This window comes from Melanostigma gelatinosum (assembly GCF_949748355.1).
Source record: "Melanostigma gelatinosum genome assembly, chromosome: 6".
NCBI lineage: Eukaryota > Metazoa > Chordata > Actinopteri > Perciformes > Zoarcidae > Melanostigma > Melanostigma gelatinosum.
In genome coordinates this window covers 12,363,218-12,384,648 of record NC_136639.1, presented here as the reverse complement: position 1 = coordinate 12,384,648, position 21,431 = coordinate 12,363,218, and the positions used below count along the sequence as shown (strand labels likewise).

General features: G+C 44.3%; 1 protein-coding gene across 1 annotated transcript in view; it reads right to left on the bottom strand.

Annotated features, from left to right (window-relative positions):
- Positions 1 to 3,328: 3,328 nt before the first annotated feature.
- Positions 3,329 to 21,431, bottom strand: part of adgra2 (adhesion G protein-coupled receptor A2) — a 35,286-nt gene continuing 17,183 nt past the window's right edge. The window contains exons 3-19 of the mRNA XM_079271114.1: positions 12,092 to 12,163; positions 11,115 to 11,186; positions 10,965 to 11,036; positions 10,275 to 10,438; positions 9,657 to 9,870; positions 9,323 to 9,487; positions 9,046 to 9,244; positions 8,803 to 8,952; positions 8,531 to 8,692; positions 8,039 to 8,239; positions 7,705 to 7,894; positions 6,984 to 7,192; positions 6,763 to 6,890; positions 6,553 to 6,676; positions 6,319 to 6,467; positions 5,506 to 5,595; positions 3,329 to 5,352 (exon numbers count right to left, since the gene is read on the bottom strand). Of these exons, the coding sequence (XP_079127240.1) occupies positions 3,945 to 5,352; positions 5,506 to 5,595; positions 6,319 to 6,467; positions 6,553 to 6,676; positions 6,763 to 6,890; positions 6,984 to 7,192; positions 7,705 to 7,894; positions 8,039 to 8,239; positions 8,531 to 8,692; positions 8,803 to 8,952; positions 9,046 to 9,244; positions 9,323 to 9,487; positions 9,657 to 9,870; positions 10,275 to 10,438; positions 10,965 to 11,036; positions 11,115 to 11,186; positions 12,092 to 12,163 (3,769 nt within the window). The 3' untranslated portion in view covers positions 3,329 to 3,944. The remainder of the gene's footprint in view (positions 5,353 to 5,505; positions 5,596 to 6,318; positions 6,468 to 6,552; positions 6,677 to 6,762; positions 6,891 to 6,983; positions 7,193 to 7,704; positions 7,895 to 8,038; positions 8,240 to 8,530; positions 8,693 to 8,802; positions 8,953 to 9,045; positions 9,245 to 9,322; positions 9,488 to 9,656; positions 9,871 to 10,274; positions 10,439 to 10,964; positions 11,037 to 11,114; positions 11,187 to 12,091; positions 12,164 to 21,431) is intronic.

Here is a 21,431-nt window from a genome sequence, read left to right as displayed (position 1 = left end):
CAGGTTGATGTCGTAATGTTGCCTCTTCGTAACGCTATATCTAAGACTCTAATAACACTTGAGTTGAGTTAACACTAAGTTAACCAACTTAACGTTAGCACCGACCAACCAGGGAAATTACTGCGGTGCGACTAATTTCTTTACGAAGCTTTTCATAAAAACAGTTTCGTTGTTTTGCCTCCGCAGTGTAAAACACTTCACTTCCCTGATGTTAAGAGTTCCCGCCCATACTCTTCATTGCGCCGTCTGATTGGCTAATATTTCAGTCCGTTTTTTAACTCCGTCAGTGATTGGACAGATGCGGAGGAGGTCGCTGAGACGTCGCTGACCCATAAATAAACCACTGATCAGTTTATTCTGGCAAAAATTAATAGAATACTTTAATTAACAGGACAACAAATTACACTGTACTGAGTTCAGTGATACTAATTCAGCACTTACAGGATGGAGGATCGCCCAAATGGTCAGACAAATGTATGGGGCTTTTTGAAAAATATTACTGCAGTAAAGCCAGATTTAAAAACGATATCCTGTGTAGGAAATTAAATAACAATAGAAAATAAAAAAGCAGGCATATGGATATGCAAGTATACAAATCTCCATTTTTTTTATTTCATGAGGATTGTTTTGGTTCACCAGAATTGGTAAGAGGATATGTTGTTTGCAGAAGCTGCAGGAACATTATGTTCAGGTTATGACTGATACAATTATGTCAGATGACTTAAATGTGAACCCATGAATGCATCCAGTCATCCATAACGAATCAGGATGAAATCACTTAATCTTTTGTCTCTCACCGACATCTTAGTATTCACATCTTGATGTGTCCACCAGGCTTTCATCAAGATGGTAACCAGCAAATTGATTAAGAGGAATATTCCTTTAGTAGTTCATCATTACTGGGGTGAAGTTAAGGCAAAAATATTGAACATTTGCATTGTTGTTTATTGTAGGCCTGTGCAATATGAAAAAAGTAGCTTACCCTCCACAGACTCAATGTTTTAGTAGAATAACATTCAGTTACAGAATATACTAAAAGCAGATGTTCACAGAGATGAGAGTAATAACACCAGATGCATGAAGTACCTGAACACAATGACATCAAAATATACTGAATCATGAACAAGACAAATCTATCTCAATGTTTATATTTGTCAACGAGAGGCTCAGTACAAGTCACTGTCAGGTGGAATAGATTATCATTTTCATGTGTACATCCTGAATACATCCTGAGCGGCGCTGATCAAAAAGCGCACACCTCACACAGAATATATGCTCAACAGACTGACCATACTAACACCCGACAGTAACAACAAACTATTAAATCTATGGATTTCATGACGACTTCCTCACGAAGAACAAAGGGAAAAAACAGTGACAATGAGCTGCATTTAGAAACACTATTTCCTGTTCATGTAATTTCCTGAATTGCAAGTGTATAAAATTGACTAATAAGCAGAAGTATGGCCAAGGGGCATTTGTAAGTCTACTCAAATGTGACGGCAACATTCTGATTTACTTTATTCAAAAAGCTTATGATCTGCATGCTGTGATGTTTTTTTGGTCAGGCCTCTGATGCGTGAAAAGTATTCTGTGGATACTCATTGAGACATTTTTAATACCAACAACACCTCTGAATAAATAATAGTGTGACGGATTACTCTTATGTCATTATTGGTTGGACGCATTTGTCATTGAAAAACCTGCGAGATGTGTCAGACTTGCAAGGCTGACACATCTCAGATCCCTGACAATAACTGAAAAGTGTCTCTGCCACCCAGGAGGGGGCAGTCATTCCTCCATTAGACCAGAAAATGGACTTCTGCTGGAAGTGAAAATTGAATCAAGTGACTGGGTAGAAAAAAGCCAATCATTTTTCCCCTCTGGTTTTTATTCCTTCTGAATGCATTAGATAAGGGGAGCTGTGTCAGTGCTGATGGGAGCTTAGCAAAAAAAAACTAGAAAATGCATTTCCTGCTGAAAATGCGTTGGAATGCTGAAAGCTGAAATTACCGTAATTGTGAAAAAATTGCTGAAAATTAAGAAATGGGAGACTATCTGTCTGAAAAATGTTGAAGCCCGAAAGCATTTAAACTGCACTGCTGAAAAACCTTCTAGTTGAAATGTCTAACTATGGTGTCTGTAGCTGAAAGTATGATGAAGAAGAAGGCTTTGAAAGTTGAAGAAGTTTAACAGGATTTGAAGATGTTCTCCATAGAGATCCCATTCAAAAGAAAATTGCAAAAAGCTTAATTCAAAAAGTTTAAAGATTACAAATATGAAAAGTCAAAGCACCCCTCTCCTGAAAGAGCTGAACATTTTGAAATTTGAACAATTTCTGTAGCTTAAACAAATTTCAGAAGTAGTGATATTTGTAGTAATAGTAGTAGAAGTTGAAGTAGAAGTATTATTCGTAGTAGAAGTATTAGTAGCATTAGAATAAGTAGTAGTAGTAGCAGTAGTGATATTTGTAATAGTAGCAGTAGAAGTCGTAGTTGTAGTAGAAGTATCATTAGTAGTGGAAGTATTAGTATTTAGAAGAAGTATTGGTATTTAGAAGAAGTATTGGTATTTAGAAGAAGTAGTAGCCGCGTATCAGTAGTAGTAGTAATAGCTGTAGTAGTATGAGTACTGGTAGTAGCATGAATAGCAGTTGTAGTATAAGTAATAGTCGTAGTGGTAGTAATAGCAGTAGTGGTGGTAATAATATTGATTGTAGCAGTAATAGCACTCGTAATAGTAGCAACAGTAAAAGTTGTAGTAGAAGTAGTAGCAGCAGTAGTAGTAGTAATACAAGAAATATTAGCAGCAGTGGTAGTTATCGCAGTATTAGTAAGAGCATTCATTATTTCAACAAAAAAGCCTAATTTTGAGCTAAACGTTTAAATACAGTTAATCCATGAGGCTTTTATTTTGAAAGGGTGGGACTGGGTGGGGGAGGGAGGGGGAGAGGAGACATAATCATAATGTTTGACACATAAACAGAGGTTATTAAATGATAATTTTGTTAGAATTCACTCTCTGGGGCTTTTATTTTGAAATGGGGTGTCGGGTGTGGGGGAGAAGGGGAGAGGAGACAGAATCATAATGTTAGATAAACACAAACCGGTTATTAAATGACAGGCTCATCACAAGCATTTCAGTTAGGATTCATTCTGTGGGGCTTTTATTTAAAAATGGCGTGTGTGTGTGTATGTGTGTGTGTGTGTGTGTAAGTGGGGGGGTGGAGGAGGGTGGAAAGACCTCTGAAGATCCCTAAGACCTGAATGACTTGGAATGCTTAACAGCATTCCAACAATAAAAGAAACACTTTTAGCATATATTCAAAAGTCTCGATATCTTTTTTAATTCACTCACAAATTCTGTACAGCCACAGTCATGCAATTGCCCTCCTATTGTCTATGCATACACACACACACACACACACACACACACACACACACACACGCACACACACAACATATAAAAGCATGTAACCCACACAAACAATCACTTGAAGCAAACAAAAGGGTGACAGGTTGTCCACAGATTAAATGCATATAGCTGTACTTTGGAACTGGATCATCTTGCACTCCATTTCATACTATAGTTGATATGCATAGAAAAATCACAACTACAACAGTAAAGCTTTCATTAGACATCCAAAATCAACATCATATGCCAATTCCAGAGATATCTTGTAATTTGTGAAATGATTCAAAATAAATGAGTATCTTATCTTTGAGAATGACAGTGAAAAACCTGCCTCATTTTTTTTTTTTACCATTTCACAGCAAACTCTTTCAATGCTACAGAGGCAAAAAGTAACAGTTTAGCGTCCTGGATGCCTTAATGATTTTATATCTTAAATTATATAATTATTATAATCAAGAGACCGTTAAAAACATAACCCAATCATTTTAGTCCATTAAGGCCATGCATAGAAGTTCACATATAAGTCTAGGTTACACTGTGGTTTCACTTTTCCACAAACCACTCTTCATTCCAACGGAGCTCTGGGATTGGTCTGTGCCACTCATGTCCTGTTCCAGCTCGACCACTGTCTTTTTGAGGGTGCCATTCGGGGCAGCGGCCCCAGGCACAGTGGTGGTGACACTGTTCAAAGGGTAGGAGCAGCGCTTAGTGTCTCGCTCCAGCTTCAAATTGTCTCTGCTGGCGCATCGTCTCTGAGCGCCGTGCATGGCTGCTCTGCTGGCCATAGAAGGCAGCAGGGGGAAGGGTTTGCGACTCCCGCTGCTGCCTCCATCACTTCCCTCTGAGGGGCTGGTCGGCACCGACTGTCCAGGGCGTTTCCCGTTGGTAAGCGGGCTGGCCTGGTTCTCCGAAAGGCTATGGTGGATGCTGCCATTCTCACTCGTGGCCTGTTTGTGAGCAACATGTGAAGAACTGAGGTGCTCTAAACCATTGGGTCCTAATGCTCCCAGGCTGCCCCCACCACCAGCAGTCCTTAGAGCTTTGAGACGATAGTGACCTCTGCCCTCACTCCGATGGTGATACTGGCTGCTTCCTTGTTTAGTTCTGCTAATCACTTTTCTTCTCTGGGGATGCACTGGGGCTGCAGAGTTAATAATGGGCAGAACATTGTTTGTTGGCTTGGTGGTGTTGTCAGCACTGGTGCTGGTGTTGTTGCCCACAGGGGCACGTGAAGTGTTGTTTGGACTGTCTTGTGCCACCTGCAACAGGTTGGTGAGCTTGGAGGGCCCGGGGCCCACACTGCTGATTCCACTTGGCGTGGATGATGACCGCGCTGATGAGGAGTTATGAGAGTCAACTGGTGGATGGCAGTTGATGAAAAGTTGCGATCCCTGCTCAGAGGTCTGCACTCCACTCCCGGTCGTGCAGGTGTGCGTGTAAGTAGACATAGGATGGGAGCGGCGGTAGCCTGGGCAACACGCCATCCATGAGGCCTGCACATCCAGACGTCGAAAGCAGTGGTGCACCACCAGAAACACCCCCAGAGCTGTGGCAGCCATCCCATAGAGACAGCTAAACAACAAGCTAGTGTGCCCTGTTAGCCACATTGCCATTGCTCCACAACACCACAGAACCACAAACAGGAAGTGGGTTGACACCAGCACCAAGAACTGCGTCTTCAGCGAGTACTGGTCCTCTGGCACGACAACAGGGTTCATAGGTCCCACCGCTGAGTCTGTGGAGAGGAGGCTAGTGCTTCCTGCCAGTGCAGGCTGGCTTTCGGTCACAGGAGTGGACAGGGTGGTTCCTGTGCATTCTTTGGCCACACGGTGCCTCAGGCGAAACACAATGCACAGGAAATAGATCCAGGTCACCAACACCACTAGGCCAGCAGGGACAAAGAAAGACCCCAGACTGGGGCGCCACACCAGCCAGCAGCTGCAAGAGGCAGAAAAAGAGTCAGGAGGGTCAATGCAAAACAAGGACACGTCTGTGTGTTCAACATGGTACACGGAATTATTCACTTTAGCACCAAACAACACAAAGTAAAGGCCCAAATGGTTCAAGGAAAAAAAAAAGAGAAGCACTTACTACAGGCTGTTGTCACCGTAGTTGTTGACATTGACAGCTGCAGTGATTCCACAAATGATAAGGGGAACTCCACCAGCTATCAAATAGAACCTTGAATAATAGAGAAACATATATCAAACACAAGTTCCCAGCGGCAGTTTGAGAAATAAGAGCAGTTCTTGTTTGTGCCACAGGATGCTATGTGACCTTTGGCTGTTACAATGTTTTTAAATTGTGCGTGTCCGTGTCATTTTCCTTTTTCTGTTTTTATGTCTCTCTGGCTGTCTATAATCTGAACAGAGCTGTGTGATCCTTCACTCTCATAGTGGGCAGAGTGTTACAAGGGTCAGTAGAGGCTCCAGAAGCCTGGGATTTATTGCAGCCTGATGCCGTGTGACTGAGTGGGCAACAAAGGGGTAGCGGGAGGGTCAGCGAGGTCAGTGTATGATCGCAGCTTCAGGATCACAGGGGGAGGAGAAATAGAAGGGAATATTTGAAAAGACAGTGCACCCCCTGAATCATCCTGCTTAGATTGATGACGACCCCTCTGCTTCTGTTATGTTGGTTTCATACATTCCTCCCCCACTCCGAGTTCATACTGGTTTATAGCTTTTTTTTGCCTGACAGCAATACGCTGTTATGTCACTCCAAGGTTTTCTCAAAAACAGAGGGACTTTAGTTGTTGGGCACAATGACCCACTTTGATGGTGCACAGTTTGGGTGGCCGTGCAAAAGCCCTACCGCATCTGTCTGAAACATAAACCATATTGACAGCAAAGAACAATCTGACAGTGCAGGAAGTGGGTGAAGGTGAGTTGTGGCTTGCTCACTGACCTGAGCATAGGTCGCTGAGTAGGTGGAGCAGGAGACTCTCCCTCCGGCTCCCGTGGTATTCTCCACAGAGCCTCTTTGTAAATGACCCTGGCACTGACTCCAATCCACAGCAGGGTCGACAGGGAGGAGTAGTGCAGGGCGATGCCCACCTGTCACATTTCACAGTCAGGTAAGACATCAAGCTTAAACACGCCACCAGTAGAAATGAGGGGACTGTATAAAGGCATTACTTACTGCTTGACAAACCACTGGGTAGCTGGTCAGGCTTATGCCTCCTGCGTAAATGGCTGTTGTCATGGCGATGTGAAAGCAGGTATTCAGTAACGTGTGCCAGCTTTTTCTTGATATGTGAATAGAACTGCAGGGACACAGAGCTAAACAATCAGGAAAGGAAGCAAATAGCAAAGAGCGGCATAAAGTCATTTTCAGCGTAAACTGCAGTACCTGTGGTGTAGTATGTGTGTGATGATGATGGTGAAGAGGCAGAGGAGCAGCACTGCAGTGCAGGCATAGACCACAGGGTGGAGCACCCTTACAGAGATGGGTGTGGAGTTGGGGAAGTCAGGCACCTCCTAGAAACAAATCACAAGCAAGTCCAATGAAAGTCAGATTCAGCCCTGTTGATCCTGGATGAATGATAAAGTACATACTCATGGCTACCATACCTGCAGCACAGCATAGTTGCTAAGCAGAGAGCAGCGCATCGTGGAGGTGCTGCTGTCACTGTGGACCAGCTGACAGCCCTCCTGGCTCCAGCTTCCTTGTTTCTCCAGAGCACTCAGGCTCCACTGGGCTGCCACAGCATCAGTACCAGGAGACAAGTGGCGCAGCGACACCCAGATGGGCTCTGATTGGTTCCACCTGCTGCAGCCGTCTGTCAGAGAAAGGGGGGGAATTGAACTGAGATATCAGTCACAGATACTTTCATACTTTTAGATATTAGTCGATCTGAGATGTCCATTCTATGTTTCCTCAGTTTGTCTCATTTACTTTTATATTGCTTCATGAGTTTCTACTCTCAACATCCCTCAGAGACTGTGATGAACTGTGCTTTTCATTAGTAGGTGGAAAGAGCTAAAATCAAATCAAATTAAGTAAATTCCTTCATCTACAAAACTAGCGCTGCTGTTGGTAGAGAAAGTGGCTTCCTGCTTCTTCTTCAATAGATGTTTCTCTAAATTCAAATAGTTAAAAATACAAAACATTTGTTTGACCCCGAGACGTTATTGTTGATGTTATAGATAGTTGCCATTCTGTTCAAGAAGTACGCTACATCGTCGTGGCACTTAAAATATTCTGACATGATGTCATATCTTACACGGCCATCTACAACAAGAATAAAAAAGGCGCAAAAAATGCTAAGCGTCTTTTAATCTGTATTCTCACCTAGGCCAACAAATATGACAGGAGTGTTGATGCTACGTCGGCGAGAGTGTTCCCCAGTGTTGCTTGAGTTCCCGGAGAGAGGGAAAAAGCTGCCGGTTCTGAAGGCTACAAACTGCAGCTTACAGTCCGCAGGAGCATCAGGAGGAAACAGAGTAGCTGGGAGAGTCACAGAGGCCAGGGCTACTGAATTCTGAAGAAACAAAACACAATTTTCATGCTGAAATCCACCAGTACACCTTGATGACTGTGAATGCAGATACGATAGGTTAATGATGGCACAGTATGCAGTAACAGTAGCAACGAGTGGACACAAGAACGGGTGTTCACACCTTACCTTTAGGGGAAAATTGTTGAGGGAGGTGTTATGGGAGCCGGTGCTGCAGCGAAAACGAAGCGGCTGCTCATGAGCGGACTCTGACGTGTCCATTCCCAGGCTGCCAGTGAAGTCCTCGCGACGCTGATAAGCAGTGCAGGTCATGCCAGTGAAGTAGGCTGTTCGAATGAAGTGGGCCTCCATCACAATGTTTCTAGACACCTGCACGTATCAAAATCAAATATAAATGGAAAAGATTTTTTCCATATCTTGTCATGTCCTCTTCAGTCATCCAGACGATAGAATACGGCTTACATTTCGCTTATATCATTTCTGGACATTCCATTGTTTTGCTGAATTACATGGCAACATACATGTATTTCCTGTTGTTACAATGAACTATAAACATATTCAGTAAGGTTCTCTAGAAGCGCTACTTGCTCTGTTAAAAAAAGGAGAAGTTTGTGAAGAGATTTTAAAAAACGTTTCAAAATGTGGGATGATCGTCCCTACCATGGAGAAGTCCTGAGCATGACTGTGTAGCTGAGGCCAGGCCAATGTCTCTAGAGAGTAGACTATGGAGCTGCAGGCTCTCTTCTCTCTCTGGGAAAGAGCGAGGATCTGGTCATCCACCTGCATCACGTTGCTACCCATCTCGACCAACACCTCTGACAACTGGAACACACACACACACACACACAGAAATGTTACGATAAAAGGATAGTAATGTAATATACACATACTTGTATATAGCCATTTAAAATATGGAATGCAATCTTCCTCACCTCTCGCAGCTGTTTGACATAATCCATAAACTTCTCCATCATTTGCGCCACATACAACACATCCACAGAGTCAGTGAAGCCTGCAGCCTCCAGGGTGTACGTGCGCACCTGATGAGCCAAAGTGACAGCATTGGATGCATTGATGGGTCTCTGTGAAGAAAGAGCAAAAACAGGGGCAAGGTTAAATACATAGTGTTTACTGAACAGGAAGCATGTAATGTAGTAAACCTAAGAGCTACTGACCAGGATGAATGTATGGAGGACACGGGTGATGCCATTAGTGTAGTGACAGTCTGAATAGTCAGCCTCCTGCCAGTTTCCAGAGCGGTCACAATGTCTGGAGGCTTTTTTCTGTTCAATACCTCCCTCCATAGACAGGGAGGGGTAACGCAGCTGCAGGCAGTACTGATGTGAGGTGATGCCTGCCAGAGTTCTGGGCCACCTGGGGATTAAAACCATAGAAGAGTAAGACCATTGGATCTTTACACGTGTACTAATAATTACTGTAAGTGTAACTAACCTGAACTCCCCACGGTTGTTGACAACTTTATCCTCTGGACAGAAGGAGGCACTGTTCTCCAGCACCAATATTTCAACACTGCGAGACGCATTTCCCCGCCCAGTAGAAACCACACACTCCCACTCTCCCTTGGCCTCCACATGCACGTTGAATAGAATAAGCTCACTGGATAAAGAGGATAGAGACAGCTCATTATAACACACGATCGCCATATGCTCCATTGTGTGCCTGAACTTGTTAAACATTCATCAGTTTAAGTTCAAAAGATCATTCAAATTAGCATAGAGGACGAAAGAGAGCAGTCTGATTGCTTGGGTAACTCAAGTTCCTGTACCTGGTGATGAAGGTGCAGTCATGCAGCACACTGTTCTCCAGCTGGACACCCATCTCTGGGTCAGAGGTCACCAGCTGACCATTGTGACGCCAATGTAAGGTGGTGATCTTGTCCACCAAGGCGGCGGTGCAATGGAAGGGCAGCCGATCGCCTTTGAAGACCACCTGACGCTGGGACGGCAGCAGCGACAGGGTGTGCAGCTCCAGAGGACCGTCTGAGCAACATAGTGGGAAAAGACGGAGATACGACCGTTACACATCATCCCACTGAATTATTTCTGCTGCTCTCTCATTACTCAATCTCAGCTAAATGTTTCAACAGAAGCCATTACAAGTCTGCTGTTCTAGAGCAGATTTGATGCAGACAGCACCAATTCCGAAATGCAACCCTCAGGATTAGTTGTCAACACGGCACACTGATACCTTTAGTAATGTGTCCCTGCTGAGCTGCTGGGATTCATTTGTTTCAATCCAATTTGGTGGAGTGATCCTTAAAAATACAGAGATGATATTTTGCGCTGATACGAGTCTACTGGCATTGTTATTCACAAGCCAATGTTCTCTGAAACAAAGCGGTGAACCGCCTCATTGTAATGCCTCGTTCTAGCCAGGCTCTCACCACAGCTCAGCTGACTTTCCCTGAGTCCACGCAGGGGCATTCCCCTCAGGCTCCTGGGATAGGCACACAGGGTCTCGTCCCCCAGCCGGGCTGAACTGCTGCGAAAGTATCCTGGGACCCAACGCAACCCGCAGTCACATGACAGGTAGTCTGAGTTGAAGTTCCTGGAGAGAGAAGTGATGGTCATTTGTCATTATTGTCACTCTACCTGGCTCAGATGCATTGTTACCTCTTCATTATAGGATCAACATATAATACCTGTGCTTGACAAAACAAATACTGAAAGGCTTGATGCATATTTGTCAAGTGACAGCAAATGTTGAATTAGAGCCACCCCAGCACTACTTCTGTTACATATCACAGATTTGTTGGTTTTTTTGCTCTCAAATTAATTGACTGTTTTATGCAATAACTGGCAGTAACATACATTCAAATCAAGCTACTCTATGGTTGTCTAGGAAATATGTGTATTTCATCTACAATTAATACATAAAATAATAAATCATCATTTATAAATCTTTAGTTTTTCTTCACATTTGAAGCCGTAGTGAAAACAAACCCAAGGCAAAATAAAAATTACGTTTAAATAAACTTTATTTTTGTCAAGAATATTTATTGTTTTGGTCATATATGGAATGCTGTGAGAGTGAATTTGTTGTGGTTTTAATGCCGACATTGTCTCATACTCACACAAGCTTGAGGGACGGCAGCTCCTGAAACACACCCGGGTCCATGGTCGATACGATGTTGCCAGAGAGGTTCCTAGCAGTACACAAAACTGGACATGAACTCCATAGCTTCCACACAAGTAAAAATATTTTCATCGGATCTGTCTCTTACAGTTTAGTGAGATTGGTTAACCCCTGGAACATGTCTGCAGCCAGGCAGCCAATGCGGTTGTTGGATAGGTCGCTAAAAGTGAGAAAAGACAAAAGAATGTGCTGGTTATTTTTCAATCAGGAGGACTCGTCACAGGCACAGATTGTGATATCTAGACTCCTTCAATGCCCATGTTGTTTTTGTGATATCAGATCAAACGCTACATATCCGACATAGAAGGTAAGACCGCGCAGGACCTCTTTCCTGGTCTTGTTTATAATAAAATAAATAGTGATTTTCCACAGTTAGAAAGCTTAGAAAGTTAAACATGAGCATGCACACGCTCTCTTATCTCTACTCCATGGGACCCAGTAAAGGTGCATCACTGATGGGGTAAAAGCAGGGCCCCTGTCCTGCCATCCACCTCTGAGTGTGATGTATAGCCACAGCCAGAGAGGGATCTGCTCTGCTGCACCTCTGACACTACCCAGTAGAGAGCTGTCCAGAGCATGTGTTTATCTCCCCCTGTTTGTTTTGAAAAGCTCCAGACCTTGCAGGGAAAACACAAGTAGGGGGAGGAGGGAAGGGGAGTCACGCGGTGCAGCCCAGACGACCAGCTCCGACCCACGCCACAACCAGGCCTCTGTGTCCAAAGACGCAGTGAGCGAGCAGCCGTCCTGTCACTTCCAATGTGTGTTCCAACGTGTGAGGAGAAACGGCGTGGCCCTGACGTTTCCACCGTGGCGGACGCGACACACTAGAGACGACATTGCAGGGGCCCCGCAAGGATCGGCAGAAACACTTAGTGAAGGAGGCCCTTATTGTCACACTAACACCAGGAGCTCAATATAACACATGACATCTGTCATGAGCTGCCAAAACAGTGTCTGCTTAAGATGTGAGGGGATATGTGGGCCTGTCTCTTTCAACAACTACTGTTAAACGGTGCTCGTGTCATGTTGCTGCACTGAACCAGAATCACGTTAATGTCTACTTACAGTTTCCGAAGCTCAGAAAGACCCTGGAAGGCTCCAGGCATGATGGTGCTGATTAGGTTGTGCTTGAGGTCTCTGAGGAGAGAGAAAATATTAGGTTGATGAGCAAATGCATCTCAGGATAATGATGATATGTCTAAATAAACAGTTTTACATTTTGAGAGATAGCACGTTTGCTTCCTCTTCCTACCAGCACCTAGCTCACTAATTAACATATGATATTTTGTTTGCTTAATCCGTTCAAAAAACTAAATGTAAAAACAATATAATTAGCCATTTTGTTACCTTCTTTGAACTGGGCCAGGCTAGAAGTTTCCCCTTGTTTCCAGTCTTAATGCTAAGCTAAGCTAACCCCCTGCTGGCTATAGCTTCAAACTTAACAGATAGAGAGAGAGAGAGAGATCGAGGCTGTAGTATCGATCTTCTCATCTAACTCTCGGCAAGAAGGCAAATTCAGTTGCAGTATTTACCAAAAGGTTAACACTGAGACTTCAAGACAAGGCTTCTCTAAGTTTAAGGGGAGCAGACTGGAAACACATGCAGGTACTCAACAAAATAAGATATTATCCAGATCTAAAATTGCTAGTCATATTTCTTCTTGTTTGAAAGACTCTTCTTGTGGCAACGTTGGCCATTGGAAGCCATGAATATTCATTTCTTGACCTGCCTTTGAAGATCGAATTTAATACTATCTGCTGCACTTTTCTCCACCCTCTTCCCATTCAGCACCCACACCCATGTGTTTAACTATTCAGCCAGATGCCCATCGCCATCAGCAAACCTGCATTCGAGTTTGAATCCAAGACGTTTTCTTTTATTGGCCAGGAGGGAATAGCGAGGTTAAAACAGGTCAGGAGACAGATGGTTATCGGCAGGACATAGGCACTGTTGGTTGGAATGCCATCCGTGTTCCTACAGCATAGAAAAAGCCTGCTTCCATTGGACCGGTCACAGAAGAGGATTTCCTTCCAGGAGCTCAAAAAAAAATAAACGCCGTAGCTGCATTTTTGTCTAATTCACTTTAACCCAAGAAGCCACTTTGGTAGGCAAGACCTCAGGGGACTTTCTGGTCCTTTTCCCCACCAAAATGATCTGTCACTGCTGCTCTCGACCACGCTGCCTCACACCAAGTAGAACCTCAGGCATCTCTTAACCATTGTCTTGTCCGCTTTCCATGAGATGAGCTATTTTGATCAAACTAGGGCAAGAAAATTGTTTTCGAAAATGGCTTCCAGTAAATAATTATACTGTGCAGCATGGCTGTGAGAGAGTCAGAGATCAGGGGTTTTGCTGTTGGTCCACACACTGGCTGAGCCATCGCTCACATCTGGATTATGGATGGGAGACAGGTTATAATGATGGAGCAAAAGCTATCTGGCCTCAGACCAAAAGGCTGAGTTCTGTTGTGTTTGTCTCAAAGCAGAGAGCCTTGGACAGCTCAGTCCAGCTCTTTGAGTGCTGGACTGATTCACAGCTTTTAAAAAGGTGGAGACATTTCCACCTCTATGATTCTGAGAAACAAATCAGCTTGGAACTATTTTTATTTCCCTAATCAAATATGTGTGTGTTTGACAGAGAACAATAACACTATCCAATGTGTGTGTGTGTGTGTGTGTGTGTGTGTGTGTGTGTGTGTGTGTGTGTGTGTGTGTGTGTGTGTGTGTGTGTGTGTGTGTGTGTGTGTGTGGGCCTGTCACAATGTATGTGGTAGTCTTTGTGTGCCTATGCGTCCCGCTCTGAATGTACAGTTTCTGCATGTCAGTAGCTGTATAGGATTTGTTAACCAGAGAATAATACTGCAGGTTCCAGTCTGCACTAATGAGCCGGGGCTCATTAGTGCAGCGATGAAAGACGAGGCACTGCCCACTATTTCCTCTCTCTGATGACTGTCTCTTCCTCCCTGTCTGTCCTTTTCACACTCATACACACACACACACACATGCTTTTGGTGTGTAACACTGACCTCCATGTATATACTGTAAAGGGATTAAGACAATCCTACAAGTAAGCAAGAACGCATGAACACCAAATCCTGATTAGGTTACTAGATAACAATCTCACTTTCAAACCTCATGTCTAAAAATACTAAAATGTGCTTATTGTAACTAAGCACATTTCTCTTGTCATATTATCTTTTGGTGATATCATGTACTCAAACGCTGCTAATTCCACTCTCAAATAAGTTATTTTATGACCAACTGCATCATGTTATCTAAAGGGGCAGTTGGTCATTGTGCTTTTTCCTTTGTGATCAGTGAACAAATAGGTTTGTCCTCATACTGAAACTTACTGCATTGTTTTCATTTTAAACACTATTGTACATTTCAATTTTAACAATACTGGACCAGATCTCAAGACTGGTTATTTTTTTTTATCTCATACCTGTTTGATGGTAACTGTTTCAGTAATTTTTCTGATGCAAAATGGCCTGCAAAAATAAGTGTAATGTGTTGTGTATCTAACCAGAAGAAACAAGCATGCACAGGAGCATTGGTTCAGCTATTCTTAGGAGACATCACATTGGGTTACATTCTTTGCCTGGACATTTACGGTAAGCTAAAGCATACATGCATGGTCCTAAATGAGCTGCAGAGACTTTATTTCAATGAGAACCACACATTGGCACATGCAACTGATAGTGAGTAAAGCTTTCTGAAGATAAACCTTTTGCCCAGCTTGATAAAACCAGCCATCAACAAGCAATGAATAAACACACTTTATCACACATCAAACGCCTTTATTTTCGACAGTCTGCTCCTTTATACCCGGCTTGATAGGTCACAGTGCTGTGTGTGCTTTGGCCTGACGAGTATCAGCAGTCCACTTCTTCTGATACACTCTCTTATCACCAAGCTGGGGAATGTGGAGGAGCTCACCACAGCCAACAGGACTTGAAGCACTCGCCAAGCGCTGAGCCCTACACCATAATCCAGGCTAAATCTGTGCTGCAGCCCCTCGCCACTCGCCCACACTCTCAGATGTGTATCCAGCTTTATTTCAAACCTACAGTACAGCAGCTCGAGCAGGCCTCATACTCAGGCGATGACTTGTCTGTGTGCCCCCTGGAGTAGACAGCGCCCTCCCTGACAACAACTTCACAGCTCAGTGGCCTCGCCACTGATGACAACAGCTGTCACCAACCAAGAGGATGATAGCGGAGACAAGAAATACTTCAAAGCCTCACGCTTGCAGAGGATGAACATATCAAAGTTGAAAAAGTTAGAAGTTGCAACTTGTAGCTGTTACTTTTTTATCATCTTCAGTAGCAGCATACTTCATTAAAAAAGGCTTCTTGATGCGTGTTGACGCATCATTATTCGTCTTTGAGTTATGCTTTGTAAACTTGGGAGTGCAGTGCTTTATCCTCATCGCCACATGTGGCCTGTGTGATGGGGTTGCGAACTTGCGACAGACTCAAGCTCACTCCCAGCCCAGAAGGGACCATTGTCTGCTGCCGCTGGGCCTAGAAGCATGCGGCTGCCATTAAGAATGTCTATTCCCTCCTCCTGATCAATGGGACTGGTCCTCTGAAGAGTAATTTCTCTGTGGGTATGTGGGATGAGCACCTGGGCCCCATGCAGGCTGGAGAGGAGCGACGTGCTTGTCGGGCAGCGAGAGGCTAATAATGAAGACATGGTCTGTAAAGCGCTCCAGACGTAGAGTGCTCCATTATCAGGAGCACAGCGACAGGGACTGGAGTGCTCCACTGACATTGTTCAGGCCCTGGACCCGGAGGGAGCTGGGAAAATGATTGAAGCCAGGGAATGGCCACTCATTATCGCCAGACTGGAATCAAGAATTTCCTGTTCCTGGAATTTTTAATTGCATTACAGTGCCAATTTATGAACGTAAATCACATTCATATCTAGTTGCAAATAAGCAACTGCCTGAAGACAGAAAGAGATACATATGTCGATAGATGGATTATAGGTTTGTTGTGAAAAAAAGCAAGGGCGGGGGGGTGGGGGGGGGGGGTAACTGGCACCTTGGTTCCTGACAGAGGTCAGTGGAGACCATTTTTGTGCAGCGTGTCATTTCCTGTCTGGTTGGCTTGTCTAGCAGAGGCCCTTGCTCGTTTATTTTTACAGTTTCCTTTTTCTCCTTTTTTTTACGAGCTAGCTTTCCCCTGTAGGGAGGGGCAGGTGGGTTAGGGGTTTCAGTACTGAGCAAAATCGTCCCCGTGTATGGCCCCGCATACCCCACCTCCCTTCTCCTCAACACACTTGCTCACAATGGGGGCTCTGTAACACTGGCCCCAAACGTACTCCTGCCTTCCCCCCAAAACAGGAAACCGGGATCTGCGGAGCTCTTGTTTTCCTATAATTTCCTGCTTTGCTGCCCCTTCCCCAGATTATTTTCTTTATTTTTTTTCTGGTTTTCTCCCAGATTGGTTATACCTAATCAACTTGTTGTCTGTGTTCATCTGGAAACCAATTTCTTCGGTGCAGCCAAGAAGGTAAAGGAGGATAAACAGACGATTACATTCATAGCACTGCTTTCATTTGGGTTGCTATTGGACACATACTTGAGATTTCCTGTTAAACCTGGACAATCACCACCTGATCGTCCCCGGCCATTACTGTACTATGGTTCAAACGAAGGCTCTGCTCATGACTGACAGTAAAATAAACTGTGGACCCAACTGCACAGAAATAGCAATATACACTTTTATTTGAAGTGTAAAATGTCCGAAGTTGATTATATGTTTCTATAGTTTGCAGCAAGACGAGCTGGAGATTATTCTGCCAAGGAAAACTTTGGAACCACGGACTATTATTGACTTCAGTTATGGCTTTTGGAGCGGCAGAGAGAAGGGGGCGATGCCCGTTTTGGCAGCTCTGTTGATTTTCTTGAGATCTACCAGCGAACCAAAGAAAGTTTAAGATTTTAATGGGACATAAGTACATCATAACATTTGTCAGATGAATGAGGATTCATCTGTCAAAGGCAGCAAAATGCTATTTCCTTTCTGTTGTTACACTGATCTTGATAATATTTATGAAATAATATTAGTTTTATTTGGTCAAAGTGGGTCATTTGATCTGAAAGACCAAAACGTTTCATAGATCATCTTCACCAACAAGTTACTGGACATATAATTGAAACAATGTGCACATTATAACTGGGAAGGAAACAGGAACAAACGCCTTTCATTCAAATTATCAATGAAAAGGCAGACTCAAGTCCGTGAGTGAATTTTTCCACCAGTAGGTGGACTACAGCATGTAGAGAGTGGAAAGGGGGAGGAACAGCGAGAGACCCTGTGAGCTGGGAGAGGGGAGATGCAAAAATAAAGCAGAAAAGGAACACAAACGGAAGTGGGGGGAAGTAAGTCCAGAGAAAGCTCAAGTTCCTCTGGAGGAAAATGCCATTGAAACCATATCAAGTTTGCCGAATGAGAGTGCGAGAGAGAGAGTTACTGGCGTATAAGTGTACAATTTGGTAATGGGCTTATGAGGGGGCTCACTCGCTGTTTCAATAAACCCCCAGAGCCATGACTGAGCTAGGCTTGCAATACAAACACACCCCGTTCCTTCAGTTTATCTGAAAGACACATCTGGAGTCTATCAACTCCAGCAGCACCCCCCTTTCTGTTTCCACTCTCCAGCACGCTTAACCCCTTCCTCACCCGCTCCACCCCTTAATGTCATGCACTCTCATTAGGTGACTGGGGGCCAAACAATGACGTTTGCAGTGACGTTTGCAGACAAAAATACGAACACAAATGTCAATTTTCTTTTGAGGGAGAAATGAGACTCCCATGTGCAACCTCCACAGCTGGCCTTTGCTCTCTTCAGAATGGTGGGCTCCTACAATCTGAACCCTGTCTTACCCAGACTGGTCTAGACAGGAGGGCTCCTCGCCATCGCCGCACATTTTGCACTGTTTTTACATGCTATAACGCTGCCCACTTCTGCTTTGTTCCCACTCAAGGTAATTTGCTTAGCCTGGGTGGAAATAACGTTAATCTCCCACGAAGAAAAACAACCCCAGATTTATATAAGACAAACTGCAGGAGTGTGCTTTCCTTCCTTCCCTCCCTCCCTCCCTCCGTCTCCCTCTCTCTCCAGCCACCATACCATCTTTAGCCATCTTGGCTCCACTTCCCCTGTGTCAGATGGTAAAGTTGTTTAAGTTGGACAACTTCCTAACCCCAGCTGCTCAGAATGGCAGAGGCGATTTCAAGGTTGGTTTCAGAGAGGCTCAGGCAAAGACTGAGTGGCCCGTCTCGACATTTTTCTAACAGATACCATCAAGTGAAAAAAGTAATGAATTAGCCTCAGCATTCGTAACCCTAAAGTGATAATAGTGTATATATTCTCTATCACGCAGACATGCATATAAAACATCTGCACATTCTCATGCCCTGTGTGACTTTCAGTGCAAAATTTCCCAAACACAAACAAACTCCTTATTTTCTGCTGTTGAATGAAGCTGTTGTAAGTCAACAAGAGGTTTTTTTAATAATCTTGCATGATATTTCCTGTGCATACTTTTCTGTAGCGCAGCAAAAGTAAAAGTGCAGTCATGTAAGGTAGATCCATACTGCATTTCAGACTCCTCTGTTGACAAATTCTATCATGCTGCCAACACCTTTGAGCATCTAACCAGTTCCAACCACAAGCCTCACTCCTGGCTTTCAGTCCTGTTCACTGCAGGCGACCTGCTGCTCCCTCATCCATCATCATCGCTGCCCTCTGCTCTTCCTCTCTGCTCCCTCTCAACCGGTGGGGTGAGCAGACCTGATAATGAGCACCCCTTGTGCCCCTGCCTGCCTGTCCTGTGTCCCATGGTGCAGTGGGGCCCAGTTGGACAAGAGCCAGACTGCCTCGACCCTCTCTTTGCTCATTATTCTCATTACCTCGCCTCAAATCAGCGTAGGACAGGCTGCTGGGATCTGTCCACAACTCATAAAGGTCCCGTCTCGTTAGAGGGGCAGCCAGCGTCGACACAAAACAGGAAGGACGTGCAAAGAGGTGGAGGTACTCAAACAGGTACACAGGTACATTATAGAAGGCCCGATGGTGCGTACGCATATGTATGTGACTTATTTTGCATAGCAAGCACCGCCACAGATGGCAGGTATGATTCAACGAGTGTTTCATCCAAAAGCTGGAAAAAATGAGGTCTTCCAAGATCCAAATGTAGCTGTTGGATGGCAAGCCATTTAAAAGAGCTACAAAAACACTGTAGTCCAGTAAGAGGGCAAAAACAAACAAGGCTAAATTGCTCCTTTGCACTTGGGTGGTTTGGCAGGTTATGAAGGCAATAGTGGCTTTGAGGAGGTTTGTCCCAATGAAAGGGCTAACTGTGTAGATTGCTGCACTGTCTGGCCCAGGCCTGGAGGAGGGTGGCCCGCTCGGGAGCTGCATTCTCCAACTAACAACGGCAGATCAGACTGCATTCAACTCTGAATAGATGTCTGGTGTGAGCGCGTGGGTGTGAGTGTGCGTCTGCTGAGAGAGTTACCAGACTCATTTGAAACGACTGGACAAGAAGCGAGGGTGCCCATACTAGGAAACACACTCCGAGTTTCAGTACACACTTGGAGTCACAACAGAGATGGATCAAGAGTGAGAGTTGTGCAGTCAGGGAGCAGACTGTTTATCCTTGTCGCATAGGGGAAGAGATGCAGTGCAATTCCCCGATGTGTGTTTACTCAGCCCTAGTGGGCTGGCCTTTGATTACAGCACTGACCACATAATATGAGTAACTGTTCACAACTGCTCTAAATGACAAGCACATGTAGACGACAGACTGGAAACAATGAGAGGACCTGAAGAGCGATGGTGGGCTGAAGAGACAGAACAAAACTGAGATCTCACAGTACGGACAAAAACTCACAGTTAAACCTTAAACTGACTTCTATATGCATCCCGTCAAGGCCTTCCACTGAAACGGTGAATTTCAATGTGGCATTCTTCACATAGGACAGCAATTTTAACCATGAGCTCAGATGTAATTATAAGCTGTGCAGCGCTCAATTAAAGGTTGAAGATGTCAGAATGAGTGAGCAGACCTCCACCGCTGTGTGTCAGAGAGCCAGCAGAGGTTGAGGCAGAGGAGTGAAATGAGGCCTGCATGATTTACGTGATGTCCTCTCCTCACACAAGTATGTGTGTGTGTGTGTGTGTGTGCTGTTTGTCTGCCTGTTCTGTGTCTTTCTCAAATTTGGCTTTTATTCTCGACTGGCATGTCTGGTGTGAGCTCCAGCAGGTAGGTACTAACAAGCTAACAACTGCAGCAAATTACCATATTTTTCTTTCTTTCAACATTTTTGAGAGGCTTGTTAGCTTCATGGGTGGCAGCTCTGAGTGGCATGTGGAACTAATATCCCTTCAACATACCCACCCCCTCCGTAACAAAATAAGTATGTCTGCCAGACTACAGTATCCAGACTGAAGCGGCTCCACGTGTGTTATTAGCTACCAGGGCGATATAAAGCTTTAATGGGATGCTCTGTAAAACAACACCTTGGTGGGAAATGCAAACTATATGTAATTCACACATTCCAGGAGTATCCCAGGAGCCTGTAGCTGGTAAATGCCAGTCTTGACCGTGATTACTGTAAATTAGACCAAAAGACGTATCATATCATACATACTCTATCTCTCTCTGTATTATCTCCTGTTTGAGACAAGCCAATGTCCCCAAGCTTTTGCAGCAATTGTCCGAGTCTGGACATGGTTTGAGCTAAATGCTAACATCATCACGCTAACATGCTCACATGGCAATGCTGACATGCTGATGCAAAATATGCTCACCATCATGATATGCAAACATTTGCTGACTAGCACTGGTCCAAAGACGACAGCTAGCAATTTTGACTTGATGATGGCGCTCGATGAATGAGTTAGGAGATCACAAAATGAATACAATTCATCTTGATTGTAATTTATCTTCTCGGGACCATGGATGTCTGCACCAAATAAATCCATCCAATATTCGTCGAGACACTTCAATGAAAACCAAAAATGTCAATGTCATGGTGGCGCTAGATTTACAGTCAGGGGATCGACAGTCATTAGGATTCATCATCTATGGATTAATGGTTGAGCAAAATTTCAAGGCAATCCATCTCATATTTGTTGAGATATTTCAGTCTGGACCAAAGTGTTCGACCGACCAGCCGACAGAGCCATGTATTGTGTGGCTAAAAAAAGATAGGTGCTCTGTACTCTCTTCTCATAGGTGGCAACAATTCCCATTGTGGTTCTTTTCCTGTTTGTCACCAGACCTGCCATTCATTAATTTCCCCCAGAAATGATCCTGTCTATCATCTGTCTCACACGCCGTACAAAGAGATTGCGGTGCTAAAAAGGAGGGCTGGACTGTCTGCGAA